General features: G+C 45.1%; 1 protein-coding gene across 1 annotated transcript in view; it reads right to left on the bottom strand.

The window, feature by feature from the left end:
- Positions 1-16,696, bottom strand: part of kiss1ra (KISS1 receptor a) — a 30,848-nt gene extending 14,152 nt beyond the window's left edge. Inside the window, exons 1-2 of the mRNA XM_063063457.1 lie at positions 16,462-16,696; positions 540-664 (exon numbers count right to left, since the gene is read on the bottom strand). Coding sequence (XP_062919527.1) covers positions 540-664; positions 16,462-16,696 — 360 coding nt within the window. The remainder of the gene's footprint in view (positions 1-539; positions 665-16,461) is intronic.
- Positions 16,697-21,124: the final 4,428 nt, after the last annotated feature.

Genomic DNA, 21,124 nt, shown 5'->3' on the forward strand with positions numbered 1-21,124 from the left:
CATTCTATCATTTGTGTTCTAAATTCAGCTATAAGCTCCTTGGCTCTGGAATTCCCTCCCTGAATCTTCCTGCATTCCTACTTCATTTCCCTGTTTTCCAGTAATTCTCTTGGCTGATGACTTTGTCCAACCCTTTGGGCATCAACACAAGTTTCTCGGTAAGTGGCCAATGACAGATTTTCTCCATTCATCCTCCTGCAAGATGTCTTGAAATGCAAATTGTTGAAGATTTAAAGTTTTGGCTAGGTAATACGAAGGAAATGTGAGATAGTGCTTCCTTAACCAAATTAACAGTACCGTGTAAATGCAAAATTTTTGTTGCTACTTAGTGAATATTCCTAATCATTTTGAAAGTGCCATTTAAAACCTTCTGATTTCAAAGTGGGAACTGAAAGCCTGTGTTGCTCATAGCATATCTTCCTATGCATTAGTGTAGATCTTCCTTGATGCCTTTTGGAACACCACAAAACATCAGCAATTTGGGTTGATTTTTATCTAGCAGGCAATGGTTCTTGTCCACACATTTTCCTCCTGCTTACCTGTTGCAGGTAGTTGACAAATTTGCACATGAAGTCACCAAAGATCCAGCCAGGCAGAGGATACAGGGTGGCAGTAAATGGCACACAGCAGACCAAAAACATGATGTCCGTGGCAGCCAGGTTAGCTTCAACCAGAAGGAAAGAAGATCAGGAATATGAATATCACAATTTGGAAATCATAATGGCAAAAGAAAATAAAGACCAAAAGGAGATTTGATCGAGGTTTAGAAGATCGTGACTGATTCAGATAAGGTGAACTAAATGGAAACCATTATCTTTGCAGATGCTTGAAGAACGGAGGATGCAGAATAAAAGTCTAGCTAGGTAATTGGAGGGTATTGTGAGAAAGTATTTCCTTACACAGAGAGTAGTTGTCACCCAGAACTCTTTTTTTTGGAAATTCAGCACTGATACGGGCTCAAGGAGTCATGTGCCCATTTACACCAGTGTGACCAATGAACCCTCTAACCCGTGTGTCTTTGGGATGTGGGAGGACAGGTGCACCCAGAGGAAACACATGCGATCACAGGGAGAATGCACAAACTCTTAACAGACAGTGGCGGAGTCGAACCCAGGTCGCTGATGCTGTAATAGTGTTGTTAACCGCTATACTCTCGTGTCACTCTGACTATAGATTGTGGAGGGGATGGAACCTCAGTTAATCAAGGATTTCACAGAATGAAAATAACATGCAAGATTAAGAAGAAATAGTTGGGGAGTAAGCATCATCCTGTGCAATAACAATTTTACAATTCTACAAGGTGCCCCGGTGAAAATTTACACTTCAAATGTCGAATTTATGAGATGAGTAAGCCTGATGTCAAGAACGCGAGAACCTGATCATGCTGCCCTCCACCTCCGGTTCATCGGACCCCCATCCACCTGTCAGTAGAGTAGAGATGCCCACCTTGATGCATTATATTCTGGTTCCACAGCACAGAGTTTATAATTTATCATCCCCTCCTGCCTACCGTGAAACCAGACTTTGCTACCATCAGTAATAAATGGGAAAAAAAACATATAAACGAAGGGAAGCACTGGAACAAAGAGCAGAATAGTGCTAAATGCACAGACAGTTTTAATTTCATAATCTATTGAATTACCTTGCAGGTTCTGTGTCTCCTGCATAAATACAATTGCTTTAACTTATAATGGAGTGGGCTCAAAAGTTTGAATTCATACGAGAGGATTATGGTATGTTTGAATAATGGCACAGCTACATCATAGACTAAGCATAAATACCAGACCATTTCTCTCACAGTCTTCAACCATAAGCTAATACAGACCAGTTGGTCCCAATCACATATTGCATAAATATGGCAGAGAACAGTTTGCATCTGAAATGTTTCCTTACTGTACTGCCGGAAATGTCTGACTCCCCACTTGTTTCCTGAATGTGTTTTGTTTATTCAGCTGCCCAGTCTCTGCTATTTTTCTTATAATGTTTAGCCTGCAGTATGGCATTTTCTAAATTTCCACTAGACGGCGGCAGTTCACTGTTTAATGAAGCTAAGGTTCAGAACATTTCTCCACCGTGCAATATTCCAATCATTTGTGAAATTGTATATTTGAAGTGTAATCATAACAGAGCTTAAAAGGGCCAAAAAGAAAAAAAATATATAGAAACTGTTTCCAATGAAATAAAGGGTGAAGATTTAAAGTAAATGTCAGTTGAGCTGGAGACGGTGAATGGCAATTGAGCGTATAGGAAGGATATTGAAAATCTGGTTGAATGAAGCCACAACAGCTTCTCACTCAAGACCAGCAACACCAAAGACCTGACTATTGAATACAGGAAGAAGAAACCAGAGGCCCATGAGCCTATCCTCAGTAGGGGATCGGAAGTGGAGAAGGTCGGTAATTTTAAATTCCTTGAACGTAATGATATCAGAAGATCTGTCCTGGCACCAGTACACAAGTGCATTCACAAAGAATGCATAACAGCACCTCTACTGTTGTATTCGTTTGCGTAGATTTGGCATGTCATCTGAGACCTTAAACAAACTTCTTTTGATGTACAGTGAAGAGTATCCTTACTGACTGCATCCTGCCTTGGTATGGAAACACCAATGCCCCATGAGAGGGTAGAGCCTACAAAAAGTGCTGGATGTAGCCCTCCCCACCATTGAGAACATCTACAAGGAGCGCTGCCATGAGAAAGCAGCATCCATCATCAAGGACACCCACCATCCAGGACATATTCTCTTCTCACTGCTGCCATCAAGAGAGAGAACAAGGAGCCTTAGGTCCCACACCACCAGGTTCAGGAGCAGTTATTACTCCTCAACCATCAGTCTCCTGATCCAGCGTGGATAACTTTAATCACACCAATCCTGAACAGATTCCGCAACCTATGGACTCACTTTCAAGGTCTGTACAGCTCATGTTCTCGCTATTACTTATTTACTTATGTAGTGCCCAGGTTCACATCTTTACTGTTATGCTGTAGGTACTTCATTTAGCAGCTCTGTTCTGTTTCACCTTGGTTGGGTTATTGCTGAAGATAAGGGATGATGTGCCACCCAATTAGAGGGAGCTTTTTCTTGGTGAGGGACAATAAGGTTGGTCTTGGGCTTTTGTTCGAGAGGAGATGGAGAGAGAAGATGCTGGGGAGAACCGATCGTAGCATCTGATCTGGTGAGAGACCTATTTGTTTGAGATGGATTGCGAGTGACGTTCGGAAGGTGGTGTGTGCTTTCACGCTGACCGAGGGCCCAGTGCGCGAGTGACAGAGTAAGATGAGCTCCAACTTGTGCACGTTTAACTGTTTAATTAGAATGGGCTCTTTTCTTCTTGTTATTCCTTACTAACCCTTTAGTAAGATTCATAAACATCATTCCTTTAGTCATATGCATTGAACTGTCTATTATTTTGCGGCATTAATTTGTAACAAGGTAACAAATGACACAGCATCCACACAAATGGGGGTTCGGTGGGGGGCTCACGTCTCAATCTCCCACATTTGGCGGGGCCGGAGATTGTCGTCCCTAGACTTACGCAGCCGAGGAAACCAGAGTGTTTCACTTATTTATTTATATTTAGTTGCACAGTTTGTCTTCTTCTGCTCATTCGTTGTTTATCTGTCTTTGTGTTTTTGGTTTTCATTGATTCTATTGTATTTCTCTGCTCTACTGTGAATTCCTGTAAGGAAATGAATAAACGCATGCAGTGATAGTCAAGTGGTGCAGTTGATGTTCATAACAAACATCGGAATGCGGAAGAAATGTGATCTAAGTGAAATGATTGTTGGTGCCAGACAGGGTGGTTTGAATATCTCAGAAACAGCTGACCTCCTGGGATTTCCATGCACAACAGTCTCCAGAGTTTACAGAGAATGGTGCAAAAAAAAGAGCAGAAAACATCCAGGGAGCAGCTGTTCTGTGGGCAAAATCATCTTGTTAATGAGAGAAATCAGAGGAGAGTGGCCAGACGCATTCAAGCTGACAGGAGGGTGACAGAGAAGAGAGATTTCAGAAGAAGCAAGCAGAGCAATCAGGGCATTCTCATGCCACAGTTCCCTTGGAGAGGTTACATTGCGTGGTGCGAAAGAGATTTCAAAAGAAGTGAGCGGAAGCAGTCGGGACGTTCTGCTCGCTGCAGTTCCCTTGGAGACATTGGATTATGCATAATTAGACACTTGGTAAGGGAATAACAGCCATTGTGGGAGCGGCCATTGTGTGAGTAGGCAATTGTTAAAGCGGTGAGCTCAGGATTTGGCTTATAGAGGCTTCAGCAAGGAGAGGCATTATCTGCAGGCAGAATTTCTCATTTAATTTTTCTTTCCTTCTTCCTTGTTACACAGTTAGAGCAGTGGGGTTGCCAGGCAGTGTGGTGGAATGCTCTTCTTATAGGATATAGGGCAGCAGGGAGACCTCCAGTGTCCTTGATGACTACACCTACAAGAAGTGCATCCAGCTACAGCATCTTTCAGACCAGAGCTGAAGCTGGATGAAGTCCAGGCTGAGGGGATTGATTGAGAAGTGATAACAGGAGGTAGTTATACCCAAGGTGCAGGACACAGACGACCGTCGGGAGAGGGAAAGTGCAGAGTATCCCTGTGGTGATTTCCATCAACGCCGCTTTGGATACTGTTGGGGGGTGGGAGGGGGGAATGACCTAGCAGAGGAAACCTACAGCAGTCAGGTCTCTGGCACAGGTTCTGGCTGTCTGGCTCAGAAGGGAAGGGGATGAAAAGGTGAGGTGTAGTGACAGGAGATTCATTGGTTAGGAGAGCAGACAGGAGATTCTGTGGAAGGGAACGAGATTTCCAAATAGTATGTTGCCTCCCAGGTGCCAGGATTTAGGGGCATTTCGAATCGAGTCCACGGTGTTCTTAAGTGGGGGGGGGGGTGAACAGCCGGAGGTCGCTGTCCACATCGGTACTAATGACACGGGTAGGAAAGTTGAGAAGGTCCTGCAAAGTGAATTCAGGGAGTTAGGTGCTAAGTTAAAGGACAGGGTTGTGATCTCAGGGTCACTACCTCTGTCACATGCTTGCGAGATCAGAAGTAGGAAGATTATACCATTTAACACTTGGCTAAGGAAATGGTGCAGGAGGGAGGGCTTCAGATATTTAGATAGGTGGGCTCTCTTCCGGGGTAGATGGGACCTCTATAGAAGAGACGGTTTGCACCTGAACTAGCAGGAGAGTAACATCGTTGCAGAAAGTTTGCACTCTGCATGAGAAGGAGGTTTAAACGAGAGTGGTAGGAGGATGGGAATCTGAGTGCCAGAGCAGAGAGTGAAATGGTTGTGGAGAAAGATGTTGTTAAGCGACTTGTACATACAACGTCAGGAATCAAAAGATTGAGCATAGTGGGACTAATGTTCTGAATTATGTATATTTCATTGCAAGGAGTATTGTAGGAAAGGTGGATGAGCTTAGGGTGTGGATCACCAGGTGGATCACTAGCAACCAATCTGGACGTGGGAAGTTTTGAGAGGATGGGACTTCAATCAGAATTAACTTTGGATCATCCAGGAGGTTGAGGGGGTGATAGATAGGACATATAGAGAGGTAGTTACACCAAAGGTGCAGGGTATAGGAAACTGGGTGATAGGAAGGTGAAAGAGGTTAAGGAACCAGTGCAGAGTACCCCTGTGATGATCCCCCCTCAGCAACAGGTATATCACTTTGCCTTCTGTCGGGGGAATAACCTAACAGAGGAAAGTCACACACACAAAATGCTGGTGGAACGCAGCAGACCAGGCAACATCTATAGGAAGAGGTACAGTCGACATTTCGGGCCAAGACCCTTCGTCAGGACTAACTGAAAGACTAAAGGAAAGTCACAGTGGTCGGGTCTCTGGCACTGAGACTGTCCCTGTGACTCAGAAGAGAACAGGGGAGAAGAGGCACACTGTGGTGATAAGGGGACTTGTTAGTTAGGGAAATGGACAGGAGGTTCTGTGGGCGAGAACGAGATTCCCGGATGCTATGTTGCCTTCCAGGCACCTGGGTCCATCCGGCACATCTCAGATCAAGTCCTCAGCATTCTTTTCATTCATTCAGGCACAAGATTTCTGGATCATTGGGCTCTCTTCCAGGGAAGGTGGGACCTGTACAGAAGGGATAGTTTGCATCTCAACATGTGGGGGTCTGTTACCCTGGCAGGAAACTTTGTTAATGCTGAATGGTGGGGTTTAAACTTGAGTTGCAGAGCGATAGGAATCAGAGTGCCAGAACAGTTATTGGCGAGGTTGTGGAGGCAGATGTTGGTAAGACTGCAGACAAAGTCAGGAATCAAAAGGTTGAGCATGGTGCAACTAGAGCCCTGAGCTGTGTATATTTCAATGCAAGAAGTATATTAGGAAAGGCAGATAATAGTGCTGAAGATGAAGTAGCTGGTTTACGGAGGCAATATATAGTGAGGAGAGGCTGTTGATAGTGCAAAACTGCATCATTATGAGGAATACAGATAGAGTCAGTGCAAACAGGTTTTCTTCTATTGAGGTTAGTTGAGACTAGAACTAGAGGTCTCAGGTTAAGTGTCATTGTCATTATGTGCAGTGTTGTATCAGGTGATGATCATAGTCTTTCCATGACCATGATAGCTTTTGGCAAATTTGTCTACAAAAATGGTTTACCATTGCCACCTTCTGGACAGTGTCCTTACAAGATAAGTGACCCCAACCATTACCATTACTCTACAGAGATTGTCTTCATTAGGTTCAATAGATACATTTAGTGTCAGCAAAATGTATACAATATACATCCTGAAATTCTTTTTCTTCACAAACATCCACAAAACAGAGTGCCCCAAAGAATGAATGACAGTTAAACGTTAGAACCCCAAAGCGCCCCCCCAGCTCCCCCTCCCATGTACAAGCAGCAGCAAGGCAATGACCCTCAAACCCCCCAACATGCAAAAAAAATCGACGCCTTCTACTGAGCACTCAAGCGTGCAGCAAAGCATCAATAAAGACACAGACTTGCAGTACCCCAAAGACTACTCGTTCACCCAGTAGCTCGACGTACCGCAGGCTCTGTCTCTCCCTGGTAAGGGAAAAAGAGATGATCCCATTTCACAGCAAGAGGGGAGCCATAACAAAACAATTCGCTGATTTATGATGTTAAAAGTCTATGCATCGCTTTTCCAACTCTGCACCCAGAGAGTCTGCCCCAGGGCTCAGGTCTTTGGACACACAGCCCCCAGCCGCTAACCCATTGCTCCCGATGTTCTGTGTTTTCCCGTGTCTTCATGGTGTCCGTGATCGCATAGCCAGGACTTGTGATATGCACTAGCTACTCATATGGCCATTCCATGAGTTCCCATGGCTTCACGTGATCCTGATCGTGGGTGCTAAGCAGGTGCTACACCTTCTCCAAGGATGACATGCAGACTAGCGGAGTGAAGGAGGGCCTTACACCCCTTTGGGTAGGGATGTATCTCTACCCCACCACCCAGGACTAAGTGTAAAAGGTGAAATACTTAAGAGGAACATGAGGGGGAACTTCTTCACTTGAGGGATGGTGAGAGTGTGGAATAGGCTGCCAGTGGAAGTAATGGTTGCAAGTTCGATTTCAATGTTTAAGAGGAATTTGTATAGGTACACGGATGAGCGGGCTAAGGAGGGCTATGATTCCGGTGCAGGTGGTTGGCACTAGCAGATTAATAGTTTGACACACCTATCCCCTGATATCATCCCCATCACTGTCCTCCTCTTCCTTGACAAACTCCCCCAACCACCTCCCCACTCTTTCCTCCTATCCCCTACCATCTCCCCCACCCTCTCCATCTTTCCTCTGAAATCTCCCCCACCCTCACCTCATCTATCCCGACCAATCTCCCCCACCTTCTCCGCCTCCTCTCCCCTAACCATCTCCCCACCATTTCCTTCTCTCCCCGACAAAAACCCCAACCTTTTCAACATCTCCCCTGACACCTCCCCAACACTCACCTGCTCTCCGCTGACCATCTGCCCCATCACCTCCTCTGCCCTGACCATATCCCCACACTTTCCTCCTCAATTCTGATTATCTCCCTCAAACTCACCTTCTCTCCACAGACTATCTCCCCTACACTCGCCACCTCTTCCCTGACCAATGTTCCCCACTTTCTCCTCCATTCCCCTGATGATCTCTTCACCCTGTCCTCCTATCCTCAGCCATACGCCCCACCCTCTCCACACCTCCCCTCACATCACCCTCACTCTCACCCCCTCACCCTCCACACCTTTCCCTTGACATCTCCCTCACCTGACCATTTACCTCACCCTCACCTCCCTTCTCCTGACCATCTCCCCAACCCTCACCTCCTCTCCCTGGGCCATCTCCCCATCCTCTCACTTCTTTTGCCGGTACCATCTCCACACCCTTTCCTTCTCCCAAACACTTGCCTCCTCTCCGCCTACCATCTCCCTATCCTCCATCACCTTCTCCTCCTCTCCCCTGACCCTCACCACCCTTTCCTCCTATATCCAGCCATCTTCCCCACCCTCTCCACATTTCCTCTGACTGTATCTCCCACTTTTCTCCCCCTCCCCTGAGTCTCCCCCATCCTTTCCTCCTCTCCCCAGACCATATCCCCACCCTCTCCTCCTCTCTCCTAAGAATTTCCCCCACCCTTGCCTCCTCTCCACTCACCAACTTCCTCACTCTTATCTCCTCTTCCCTGACCAACTACATATCCTTTCCTCCTATCCCCAGCCACATACAGCATAAAGGGTTAAATTGTACCACAGAGCCAAATTCAAAAAGGCAAAGCATGCAGGATAAAAGTGGTGTATTTAAACGCGAGTAGCATTCGGAATAAGGTGGACGAAATCGTGGCGCGATTACAGATTGGTCGGTATGACGTTGTTGGCATCACCTGAGTCGTGGCTGAAAGAAGGCCATAGTTGGGAGGTTAACATCAAAGGATATACTTTGTATCAAAAGGATAGGCAGGAAGGCAAAGGTGGTAGTGTGGCTCTGTTGGTAAGGGATGGAATTACATCTTTAGAACAGAAGAAAGATATAAAGCTGCTGCAGGCCCTTTTAGCAGCAAGTAAGGAATCAATCACCAGAAAGTGGTTAAATCCAACATCACCTACATTAGAAGATTGGCATGAAATCATTTTGGAAACATTTAAAATGGAAAAGATGACCTTCTCTCTGAGAATTCAAAAGGAAAAATTTTATCAAATTTGGAATAAATGGATTGAATTTATAACCCCAGAGCGAACAGACTTTAGATGACTCACTGAATGGTTTATACTGTTTGTCTCACCAACATAGGAATAGTGTTAACGTAAGCACCCTTGGCTCGAATGTTTACTGTTCTTTTTTTTTGGAAAATGTGGAATTAACACAAGTAAAGAAAAGATCTGGGGAAACTTTGGACCAGAGAGAAATGGACCAGAAGAGATACATGGAAATTAGTATTCAACTACAATTATTAATATTTTTATAACAACTATTATCATTATTTAGTTTAATAGAGTGGAATTACAATTGCACATTAACATCTATTTGAGTGCCTAATTATTTTCTATATTATCTCAACGTGCACTTGTGAATGTACAAATTAATATAGACTTACTCACATAAAAATGGAAAAGGTTATATATGTAAAAAAAGTTTGTATATTACTTGTGAATACCTTATCCAAATAAAAATAAAATTTTTTTAAAAAGGAATTACATTATTAGAAAGAGGTGGCATAGGGTTAGAGAATGCTGTATCTTTGTGGGTGGAGTTAAGAAACTGCAAGGGTGAAAAAATTATACTGGGAATCATATACAGGCCTCCAAGTAGTAACCAAGATGTGGGGCTGAGATTGCAAAGACAGTGGTAATGAGAGTAATGACACAATTGTAATGGGGGACTTCAATATGCAAGGGGATTGGGAAAATCAGGTTGGTGTTGGATTGCAAGAGAGGGAATTTGTTGAATGCCTACAAGGTGGCTTTTTAGAGCAGCTTGTGTTTGAGCCTACTTGGGGAAAGGCTATCTTAGATTGGGTGTCGTGCAATAACCCAGATCGTATTAGGGAACTAAATGTAGAGGAAACCTTAGGAGGCAGTGATCATAATATGATTTAATTCGTACTGCAGTTTGAGAGGGGCAGGCATAAGTCACATGTATCAGTATCACATTGGAATAAAGGGAATTGTAGAGGCATGAGAGAGGAGCTTGCCCAGGTGGTTTGGAAGAGGATACTGGTGGGGATGTTGGCAAAGCAGAGATGGCTGAAGTTTCTGAGAATAGTTCACAAGGCACAGGATAGATATGTCCCTCGGAGGAAGAAGTTCTCAAATGGCAGGTGCAGGCAACCTTGACAAGGGAAGTTAAGGACTGCATAAAAGCCAAGGAAAAGTATATAATGTAGCAATAGTGAGTGGGAAGTTGGATGATTGGGAAGCCTTTAAAATCCAACAAAAGGCAACTAAAAAGTGATAAGAGGGAAAGGATGAAATATCAGGATAAACTAGCCAACAATATAAAGTAGGATATTAAAAGTATTTTCATTTATATAAAGAATAAAAGGAAGATGAGAGTTGATATTGGACTACTGGAAAATGACGCTGGTGAGGTAGTAATGGGGGACAAAGAAATGGCAGATGAATTTAATGGGTACTTTGCATATATCTTCTCTGTAGAAGACACTAACAGTGTGCCACAGGTCCATAACTGTCAGGGAGCAAGAGTGAGCGCCATTGCTATTACAAAGGAAAAAGTGTTAGGCAAACTCAAAGGTTTTAAGGCAGATAAGTCACCTGGACTACATCCCAGAGCTCGAAGTGAGGTTGCTGAAGAGACAGCGGATGCACTGGTCATGATCTTTCAAGAATCACTTGATTCTGGCATGGTTCCAGAGAACTGGAAAATTGCAGATATCACTCCACTCTTTAAGGAGGGAGGAAGGCAAAAGAAAGGAAATTATAGGCCAGTTAGCCTAATCTCAGTGGTTGGGAAGTGTCAGAGCCCATTATTAAGGATCAGGTTTCAGGGTACTTGGAGACTAATGATAAGATAATTCAAAGTCAGCATGGTTTATATCATGGGAAATTTTGCCTGACAGATCTGTTAGAGTTCTTCAAATAAGTAACAAGCAGGGTGGATAAAGGAGAGGACAGTGGATGTCATTTACTTGGATTTTCAGAAGGCATTTGATAAAATGCCAAACATGAGGCTGCTGAACAAGGTAAAATCTGAAGGCGTAACAGGAAAGATACTGGCATGGATAGAGGAATGGCTGCAGGCAGGAGACAGCGAGTGGGAATAAAAGTGGCCTTTTCTGGCTGGCTGCCAGTGACTAGTGGTGTTCCTCAGGGGTCAGTATTGGGGCTGCTACTTTTCACATTGTTTGTCAATGATTTAGGTAATGGAATTGATGGCTTTGTGGCTAAGTTTGCGGATGATATGAAGATAGGTGGGGGAAGGGTTAGGTAGTGCTGCGGAAGCAATGCTATTACAGCAGGACTTAGACAAATTGGAAGAATGGGCAATAAAGTGGCAGATGGAATACAGTGTTGGGAAATGTATGAAAATGCATTTTGGTAAAAGGAACAATAGTGTGGACTATTATCTAAATAGGGAGAAGGTTCAAACATCAGAGGTGCAGAGGGACTTAGGAGTCCTCGTGGAAGACTCCCAGAAGGTTAATTTACGGTTGAGTCTATGGTAAAGAAGGCAAATGCAACGTTGGCATTCATTTCAAGGAGGATAGAATATAAAAGCAAGGAGATAATGCCAAGCCTTTATAAGACACTGGTCAAGCCACACTTGGAGTATTGTCAACAGTTTTGGGCCCCATATCTCAGAAAGGATGTGTTGTCATTGGAGAGAGATTCGAGGATGTTCACAAGGATGATTCTAGGAATGAAGGGGTTAACATATGAAGAGCTTTTGGCAGCTTTGGGCCTGTACTCACTGGAATTTAGAAGAATGCGTTGGGATTTCATTGAAACCTACCAAATGTTGAAAGGACTAGATAATGTGGATGTGGAGAGGATGTTTCTTCTGGTGGGGATATTCAGAACTAGGGGGCACAGCCACACAATTGAGGGATGGCCTTTTAGAACAGAGGTTAGGAGGATTTTATTTAGCCAGAGAGTAGTGAATCTGTGGAATGGCCTGCCACAGACTGCGGTGGAGGCTAAGTCTTGGGTATACTTAAGGCAGAATTTGATCATTTCCTGATCGGTCAGGGCATCAAAGGATATGGCAAGAAGGCAGGTGCACGGGGTTGAGTAGCCATGATGGACTGGTGGAGCAGACTCAATAGGATTCTCCTTGCATAAGACGTAATTCTCCTGTTACGTCTTATGGTCTTATGGTCCTGTGTCTCCTGCCCTTTCCCATGACCATATACCCTACCCATGTCTCCACGCCCCCGACTATCTCCCCCATCCTCACCTCCTCTCTCCTGATCAACTCATCCTTTCCTCCTATCCCCACCCATGTTCTCCATCCTCCCTAACTTACCCCTGACCACATACCCCACCCACGTCTCCTCTTCCCTGATCAATACTCTCAGCCCTGACCATCTCCCCCACTCTCTCCTCCTCTCCCTACACCAACGCCCCCCACACTCCCCTGACCATATCACTGACCAACGCCTCCTCTTCCCAACCATCTCCCCACCCTTCCCTCCTCTCCCCAACCGTCTCCCCTACACTCGCTACCTCTTCCCTAACTGTCTCACCACCCTTTCCTCCTATGCCCTACTACCTCCTCCAGACTGTCTACCTCTCCCCTGTCATCTGCCCAATCCTCACCTCCTCTCCCCTGACCAATATTCCCCACCTTCTCCTCCACTCCCCTGATGATCTCCCCTCCAGGTCTTCCTATCCTCAGCCACATGCCCACCCTCTCCACCTTTCCCCTGACATCCCCCCCCACCCTCACCCCCTCTCTGTTAACCAAACACCCCCACACTTTCCACTTTTCCCCTGACATCTGCCTCACCTGTATTCCCTGACCATTTACCTCACTCTCACCTCCTTTCTCCTGAACATCTTTCCAACCCTCACCTCTTCTTCCGGGACTACCTCCCCCACACTTGCTTCCCCTGACCATCTCCCCCACACCCACCTCCTCTCTTCTGATCAAGCTCCCCACTATTGCCCTCTTGTCCCCTGACCATCTCCCCACTTTCCTCCTTTTTCACCCTGGCCATTTCCCCAACCCTTTCCTCCTCTCCACTGATGATCTTCCTCTCATTCATCTCCTCTCCCCACACTATTGCCCACATACTCACCTCCTCTCTCCTGATCAATCACCTACCCTACCTTCTTGTCCTCTCCCCATCCACCTCCCCCATCCTCACCTCCTCTCCCCTGAGCATCTCCCCAACTCTCGCCTCCTCTCCCTTAATCATCTCCCTCACCCTCGCCTCTTAGAAACATAGAAACATAAAAAAACTAAAGACAAATTAGCTCGTTTCTATTCACATATAAGCCCAATTTGTGATAGATGCCATTCTGAAGTTGCTTCCTTGACTCATATGTTTTGGTCTTGCCCTTTCTTGCATAAATATTGGAAAGATACCTTTGATATTATTTCTACTGTTTTGAGTATTAATTTACAACCACACGCTGTTACTGCAATTTTTGGGTTACCAATGATGGGAGATAGTTACTTATCCCCTTCAGCTTGTCGGATGATTGCTTTTTCAACATTAATGGCTAGAAAATTTATCTTATTGAACTGGAAAGAGGTCAATCTCCCTACTACATTTCAATGGTTATCTCAAACTATATCTTGTTTAAATTTAGAGAAAATTCGAAGTGGCACCTCCAACTCTTCGATTAAATTTGAAGAAGCTTGGAGACCATTTATTCAACATTTCCAAATGATGTAGTTTGACCTTTTCAAAGCCTTTTTTTTAACTTAAAATACATGGATAGAGGAGTGGAGTTAATGACGTTAATGATTCTATCCAATGTAATATGTTAGCCTGTCTTTTTTTTTCTATAGTTCTGTTTTTAATTTTATTTAGTTTAGGTTAATATCGCTTAGTTTAATTAATATGTCTTTTTTTCCTTTTCTAATTTGCGGGGGAGGGGTTAGTTTTTTTCTCATTTATCCCTTTACCATGTTTAATTATATTTAGAGTTTGGGAAACTTTATATATCTGTATTATTACCAGTGCTATATTTGCAATGTCAATTATTAATAATGTAATCCCAATCTCTGTTCGGTAATACTGTTGTTATGTTTATAATTTTGAAAATTAATTAAAAGAGTGGAAAAGAAAGAAACATAGAAAACCTACAGCACAATACAGGCCCTTCAGCCCACAGAGTTGTGCTGAACATGTCCCTACCTTAGAAATTACTCGGCTTACCTATAGCCCTCTATTTTACTAAGCTCCATGTACCTATCTAAAAGTCTCTTAAAAGACCCTATCATATACGCCTCCACCACTGTTGCCGGCAGCCTATTCCACACATTCACCACTCTCTGAGTGAAAAACTTACCCCTGACATCTCCTCTGTACCTACTCCCAAGCACCTTAAACCTGTGTCCTCTTGTGGCAGCCATTTCAGCCCTGGGAGAAAACCTCTGACTATCCACACAATCAATGCCCCTACTCTCTTGCCAATCTCATTCACCTTTGCCTCCTCTCCCCCGCCCATCTCCCCTATCCCTATCCTAGCCTCCTCTCCCTTTACCATCTCCCCCACCCTCACCACCTCCCCGCCAATCTCCCTCACATTTGCCTCCTCTCCTCTGCCTGAACACCACTTTCTCCGCATCTCCGCCACCCTTAACTCTCCCCTACCGATCTGCCCCACCATCAACACCTTTCCCCTGAGCAACCTCCACCTTTCCCCTGATCCAACAACCCCTCCTTCTCCTCCTCTCCCCACACCATCTCCCCCCTCTCTCCACTTGTCCCTACCCTCACCCACTCTTCCCTGAAAATCTCCCACAAACTTGCCTCCTCTCCCACACTCACCTCCTCTCCGCTGTCCATCTCCCCAACTTATACTTCCTCTCCCCTGACCAACTCCCCCATTCTCTCCATCTTGCCCCTACCTGCACCTGCTCTCCCCTGAAAATCTCCCTGCCTTTGCCTCCTCTCCCACCCTCGCCTCCTCTTCCCTGACCATTTCCCAAATCTTTCCAACACTCCCCTGTCATCTGCCCCACACTTGCCTCCTCTCCCCAACCATCTTGCTCATCTTCACCTGATCTTGCCCTATCAGCTCCCTCACACTCATCTCTTCTCCTTTGACCAACCCTCTCCCACCCTCGCCTCCTCTCCCCTGACCATATCACCACCCTTTCCTCTTCTCCCCATACTATCTCTCTCATACTCACCTCCTCTCCCCTGACCATTTCCATACTCTTTCCTCCTATCCCCTGCTATCTCACCCACACTCTACCTTTCCCATGTCATCTCCCCCACACTCGCCTCATCTCACTTGACCATCTCTCCCACCCTGGCCCCTCTCCCCTAACTATCTCCCCACACTTTCTACCTTTCCCCTAACATATCCTCAGAACTCTCCTCCTCTCTACTGACCATCTCCTATACCATCATCTCCTCTATCATGACCATCTCCCCCACCCTCACTTCCTCTCCCATGACCATCTCCTTCAACCTCAACTCCTCTCCCTGACTGTCGCCCCCACCATTGCTTCCTCTCCCCTGACCATCTCCCCCACCTTTCCCTCTACTCTAACCATCTCCCCACCCTCACCTTCTCTCCCATGACCATCTCCTTCAACCTCAACTCCTCTCCCTGACTATCTTCCCCACCATTGCTTCCTCTCCCCGACCATCTACCCCACTCTCATCTCCCCAACCCTTGCCATCTCCCACACCATTGCTTTATCTTCCCTGACTATCCACCCTATCCTCTCATCTCCCCTGACCATCTCCCTCACCTTCACCTCATCCGCTGAACATCTTCCTTGCCTATGACTAACCCCTCCCACCTTTTCCATATTTCCTAACCTCTCCCACGTTCACCTGATCTCTTCTGACCATCTCCCCCACAGTTGCCTCCTCCACCCTGGTGATGTCTTCACCTTTTCTTCCTCTCCCCTGAGCACTTTCCTTGTTCTTGCTTCCTCTTTTCTGACTACCTCCTCATACTCTGCTCTGCCTCCTGAAGCAACCTCCACTATCTTCTCCTCATCTCCCCAGACATCTCCCTCACCTTTTCCTCACTTCCCCCGACATCTCCCCCACCCTCACTCCTCTTCTCAACCTCCCCAACCCTCTCTATCTTTCTGCTAATCAACCACCCCCCACCTTCTCCTCCTTTCCCCCGACCACCTCCCCACTGTCTCTATCGTGCCCCTGACATCTCCCGCACTCTCGCATCCTCACCCCTGACCATCTTCACTCTCTCCGCTCATCTGACCATCTCGCCTCCTATACCCCGACAACGCCCCCCCCCCGCCCCATCCTCGACTTTCTGGACGATCTTCCCCGCCCTGTCTGACCATTGCTACTTTTCGGGCGCAGCCGATACTCACCGATGTAGAAGTTCGTGGCCGTCTTCATCTGCGGATGTTTGCTAATCACATGGATGACCAGGGAGTTGCCGACGAGCCCCAGTAGTAGGATGAGAGCGAGGAACAGCGGTACCAGCCAGGCGTCGGTTAGCAAGGGCAGCACCCCGAGCTCCGTGCCGTTCGTGACGGAGGCGTTCAGCCCGGAGATGGAGTATGTCCCCGGGAGTACATCAGGGCTTCCAGTAACCGGCTCCATCGGTCACCCCTGCCGCCAGGTCCTGGGTCTCTGCTGTTGTCCTTACCGGGAGCTGATGCTGGCAGTCCAGGGGCTCTGGTTCTGCCCGTCCCGGGGGGCTGGCCTTTCCCTACCGGTACCGGGAGTTCCGAACTTTCTGCCTTTACCCAGAGTTGTCAGTATTGAAGCTATCGGCACCGGAGATACTGCTCTCGCTGTGAGTGCCGGCACTGATCAACCCTGTTGATACCGGGACTGACAACCTTGTCAGTACCAGAGACTCTAATCTCCCTGCCACTACCAGAGACCCTGATCTTGTCGGCACCTGAGCTCTGATCGCTCTGTTCCTACCAGAAACTCAGATCAGTGAGATTCCGATTTTAAAAGTACCTTTGCCTCTAAGCTTACTCTCCGTATTGGAAGTTTGTTACTTCCATTTGTCAGTAACAAGGGCTCTGATCAACCTGCCCGTAGCAGCAAGGTTACAACTCATTCGCCCAGCGGTACCGGTCTCTCATACTACCTGGATACGGGGTACCTGGTTTCTGAGCCACCGGGTCTGCTCGCCGTCGCTAACGGGCTTTGATCCCCGGCTCTGCTCGCCGATCTCTTTATAGATCGCACTGGTGACAACACGTGGGAGCAGCGCAGAGAGCGGCAGCGTCCAGGACTTCTCGGCGTCCTCTTGCATTTTGGGAGATGTGTTCCTTTCCGACCAATGGTGACCGAGGACTGTGCCGAAATTTGCACCTGCCCTTTAAATTTCATCAAGTTAACATCTGAACCCAGCAAACTTGACTATTGAAAATTCTGAACTATTGTGCACTATGTACAGTAAGTATAATTGGGATTAGCTTGTTGTTGACAGGAAAGAGCTTTAGTTTGTATGCCATCCAGACAGACCATTCCATGCATACATTCAGTGCCACTTTACTAGGGTACACTTGTAGCACTACTCATTACTGGAAGAATTTAATCAGTCAATCATGTGGTAACAGTTCAATACATAAAAACATGCAGACATGGTCACAGAGGTTCAGTTGTTGTTCAGACCAAACATCAGAATGGGGAAGAACCGTGATCTAAGTGACTTTGATTGCTGATGCCAGACAGGGAGGTTTGAGTATCTCAGAAACTGGTGATCTCGTGGGATTTTCACACACACACACACACCAGTCTCTAGAAAGGTGCGAAACACACACAAAATAAATCCAGTGAGCAGCAGTTCTGTAGGCAAAAGCACTGAGAGAGGTCAGAGGAGAATGGCCAGACAAGTTCAGGCTGACAGGAAGGCGACTGTAACCCAAATAACCGCACGTTACCAAAGTGGTGAGCTGAAGTGCATCTCTGACTGCACAACACATCGCACACTGAAGTGGGTGGGCTACTGCAGCAAAAGACCATGAAGGATCACTCAGTAGGTTTCCATCTACTGTGTGCAGAGGTTCATGGAATTATGGGATATGGGGTTAGTGGAGGAAATTGGCAATGAGGGAAAAGGTCAATCATTGACTGACACAGTAAGTATTATTCAAACTGTTCTGACAAATCATCTGAAACATAGAGTCATAGAACTCTACAGCACAGAAACAGGCTCTTCAGCCCATCTAGTCTGTGCCAAATCTGACCAGTCCCATCCACCTGCAGCTGGTCCACAGCCCTCCATACCACTCCCATCTATGTACCTATCCAAGTTTCTCTTAAATGTTGAAATTGAATCCATATCCTTCACTTCCACTGGCAGCTCATTCCACACTCTCAGCACCCTCTGAGTGAAGAAATTCCTCCTCATATTTCCCTTAAACATTTCACCTTTCACCCTTAACCTATGACCTCTAGTTCTAGTCCCACTCAACCTCAGTGGAAGAAGCCTACTTGCATTAACTTATCTATACCCCTCATGATTTTGTATACTTCTGCCAAGCCTCCTCCCATTCTCCTACGCTCAAGGGAATAAAGTATTAAGCTATTCAACCTTTCCCTATAACTCAGGTCCTCAGTTCTTGGCAACATCCTAAATTTTCTCTGCACACTTTCAATTTTATTGACATCATTCCTATAGGTAGGTGACCAAAACTGCACACAATACTCCATATTAAGCCTCACCAATGTCTTATACAATTTTGACATAACATTGCAGTCCTGTACTCAGCACAGGATGTCAATGTGCCAAAGACTTTTATTTTGTGACCACCAGCACCCCCCACTTCAAGGAATGAGGGATCTGTATTCCCAGATCCCTCTGCTCTACCCCACTGCTCACCATGTAAGTTTTGATAGCCTTCCTCACTGTCCACTCCACCCCTAATTTTGATGTCATCTGAAAATTTGCTGATCCTATTTACTACAAAGTACATTAGCACCCAGATCATTGATGTAGATGACAAGCAACAATTGAACCAGCACCAACCCCTTCAGCACACCACTAGTCACAGGCCTCCGGTCAGAGAGGCAACCGTGTACTATCACTCATTGGCTTCTCCTGCAAAGCCCATGTCTAATTCAATTTACTACCTCATCTTGAACACCAAGTGACTAAATCTTCTTGATCAACTTCCCTGGTAGGATATTATCAAAGGCCTTGCTGAAGTCCATGTAGACAACATCCACTGCCTTGCTTTCATCAACTTTCCTGGTGATTCCCTCAAAAAATTCTATAGAATTGTTTAGATACAACAAAACATATTAACATTACAGTATTTCTCTTTTTGCAGGTATCTCCCAACCTGAATAGTGTTTCCAACAATTATTATTTTTATTTTAGATATTCTAAGACAATTAAGAACTGTTCCAGGCATCACAGCAATTTTCAAAAAAATCACTTTCCTTTCAAAAATAAATAGACAACTGAAGACAATGTACTTTCCATTTGACATATTATCTGGACAATTCTTTTGTTCAGTGAAATAAAGAACTCAATTTTCCATAAGCATGGAGTACAATACACATTTATGTGCCTTCATTTGCCATTGAATAATGAGTGGGTTACATTTGTGAAGATTCAGACACCAGGGAACAATCACTATTCAACTGCTTCCCCTTTGTGCATTCTCAATGCTCAAGTATTTTTAGTTCATACTTATAGCTTTTAAGTATCATAAAGACTAATATGTGTAACTACTACTGTTCAACAGGAACTACTACTTTGCACATGCTAGTTGCTAATATTCCTTTACACCATCACTCTTAAATGTGCTATAGGGTGCATTGTCCTAACTATCTCAAAATGCTCTGATATCAGTTCTAAACTATCAATATTTATCTTTGAACATAGAACCATACAGCACAGGAACAGGTCCTTTGACCCACGATGTTATACCAAACAAATTAAACTCATAATAAAACATTTAACCAATCCCTTCTGGCTACATGTGGCTATCCAAGAGCTCTTAAAAGTCTCTGTTGTATTTGCCTCCAGTACAACACCGGCAACATATTCCAGCTACCTATCATCCTCTGTGTAAAAAAAATTTGCCCTGCAGAAATCCTCTTCAAACTTGCCTGCTCTCACCATAAATTCATGTGCTTTGATAATATACATTTCAATGCTGGGAAAATGATACCAATTGTCTACTCTAAATAGGCTTCACAATTTATGTCAATGTCAATAAACCTGACTCTGATTTTGATCTTATAAACTTCTCTCGGTTCTCCCCTCAGAATCTGTAACTGCAGAGAATAAGGCTCAAGTTTATTCAACCTCTCCCCTTTGAACGTTCCCTCTAATCCAGGCAACATCCTGGCAAACCTCTTCCATACCCACTCCAAAACCCCCACATCCCTCCTTTAAAGGGATGACCAAAACTGAATTCAGTACTCCATGTACGGCCTAACAACGTTTTCTATAGCTTCAATACAGCTTCCTTACTCCTATACTCCATGCCTTAACCAGAGTTTTATAAAGTTGGAACATAACTTCCTGACTCTTGAATTTGATGCCTTGACCACAAGCATGTCGTACATAATTCCACCCTATCAACCTGTGCAGCCACTTTTAAAGATCTCGCTATACATTAGTGATGTTAAGTATCTTAGAAGTCTCTATTATATTGTTCCTTTACTTTTTATTTCCCAATGGCATTACCTGTCACCGCCAAACTGAACTTCATTTCTATGCCCACTGATCTATATTTTGCTGTATCCTTCGACAATCTTCTACACTCTCCACAGCTTTAACTTCATCAAATACCAAGGGTATAATCCCATCAGGCCCACAGAGTCTTGCCTCCAGTAAAATTCTTAGTAACTACCATCATTATTTCAGGTCAAATCTATCTATGCTGGGGTATTTTTACAACAGCATAATAGCTTCTTACCAATTCTACCTTATTTTTTTTATATCCAAATTGTAAAACATGTCAGGATCTGAACTTTCTGAATTTCTCCGGCTTTGTGTGTGTTGTTCCAAATTCCAGCATCTGCAGTCTCCTGTGTCCCCATAGTTTCAAG

The sequence above is a fragment of the Mobula hypostoma genome, chromosome 12, assembly GCF_963921235.1.
Source record: "Mobula hypostoma chromosome 12, sMobHyp1.1, whole genome shotgun sequence".
Lineage (NCBI taxonomy): Eukaryota > Metazoa > Chordata > Chondrichthyes > Myliobatiformes > Myliobatidae > Mobula > Mobula hypostoma.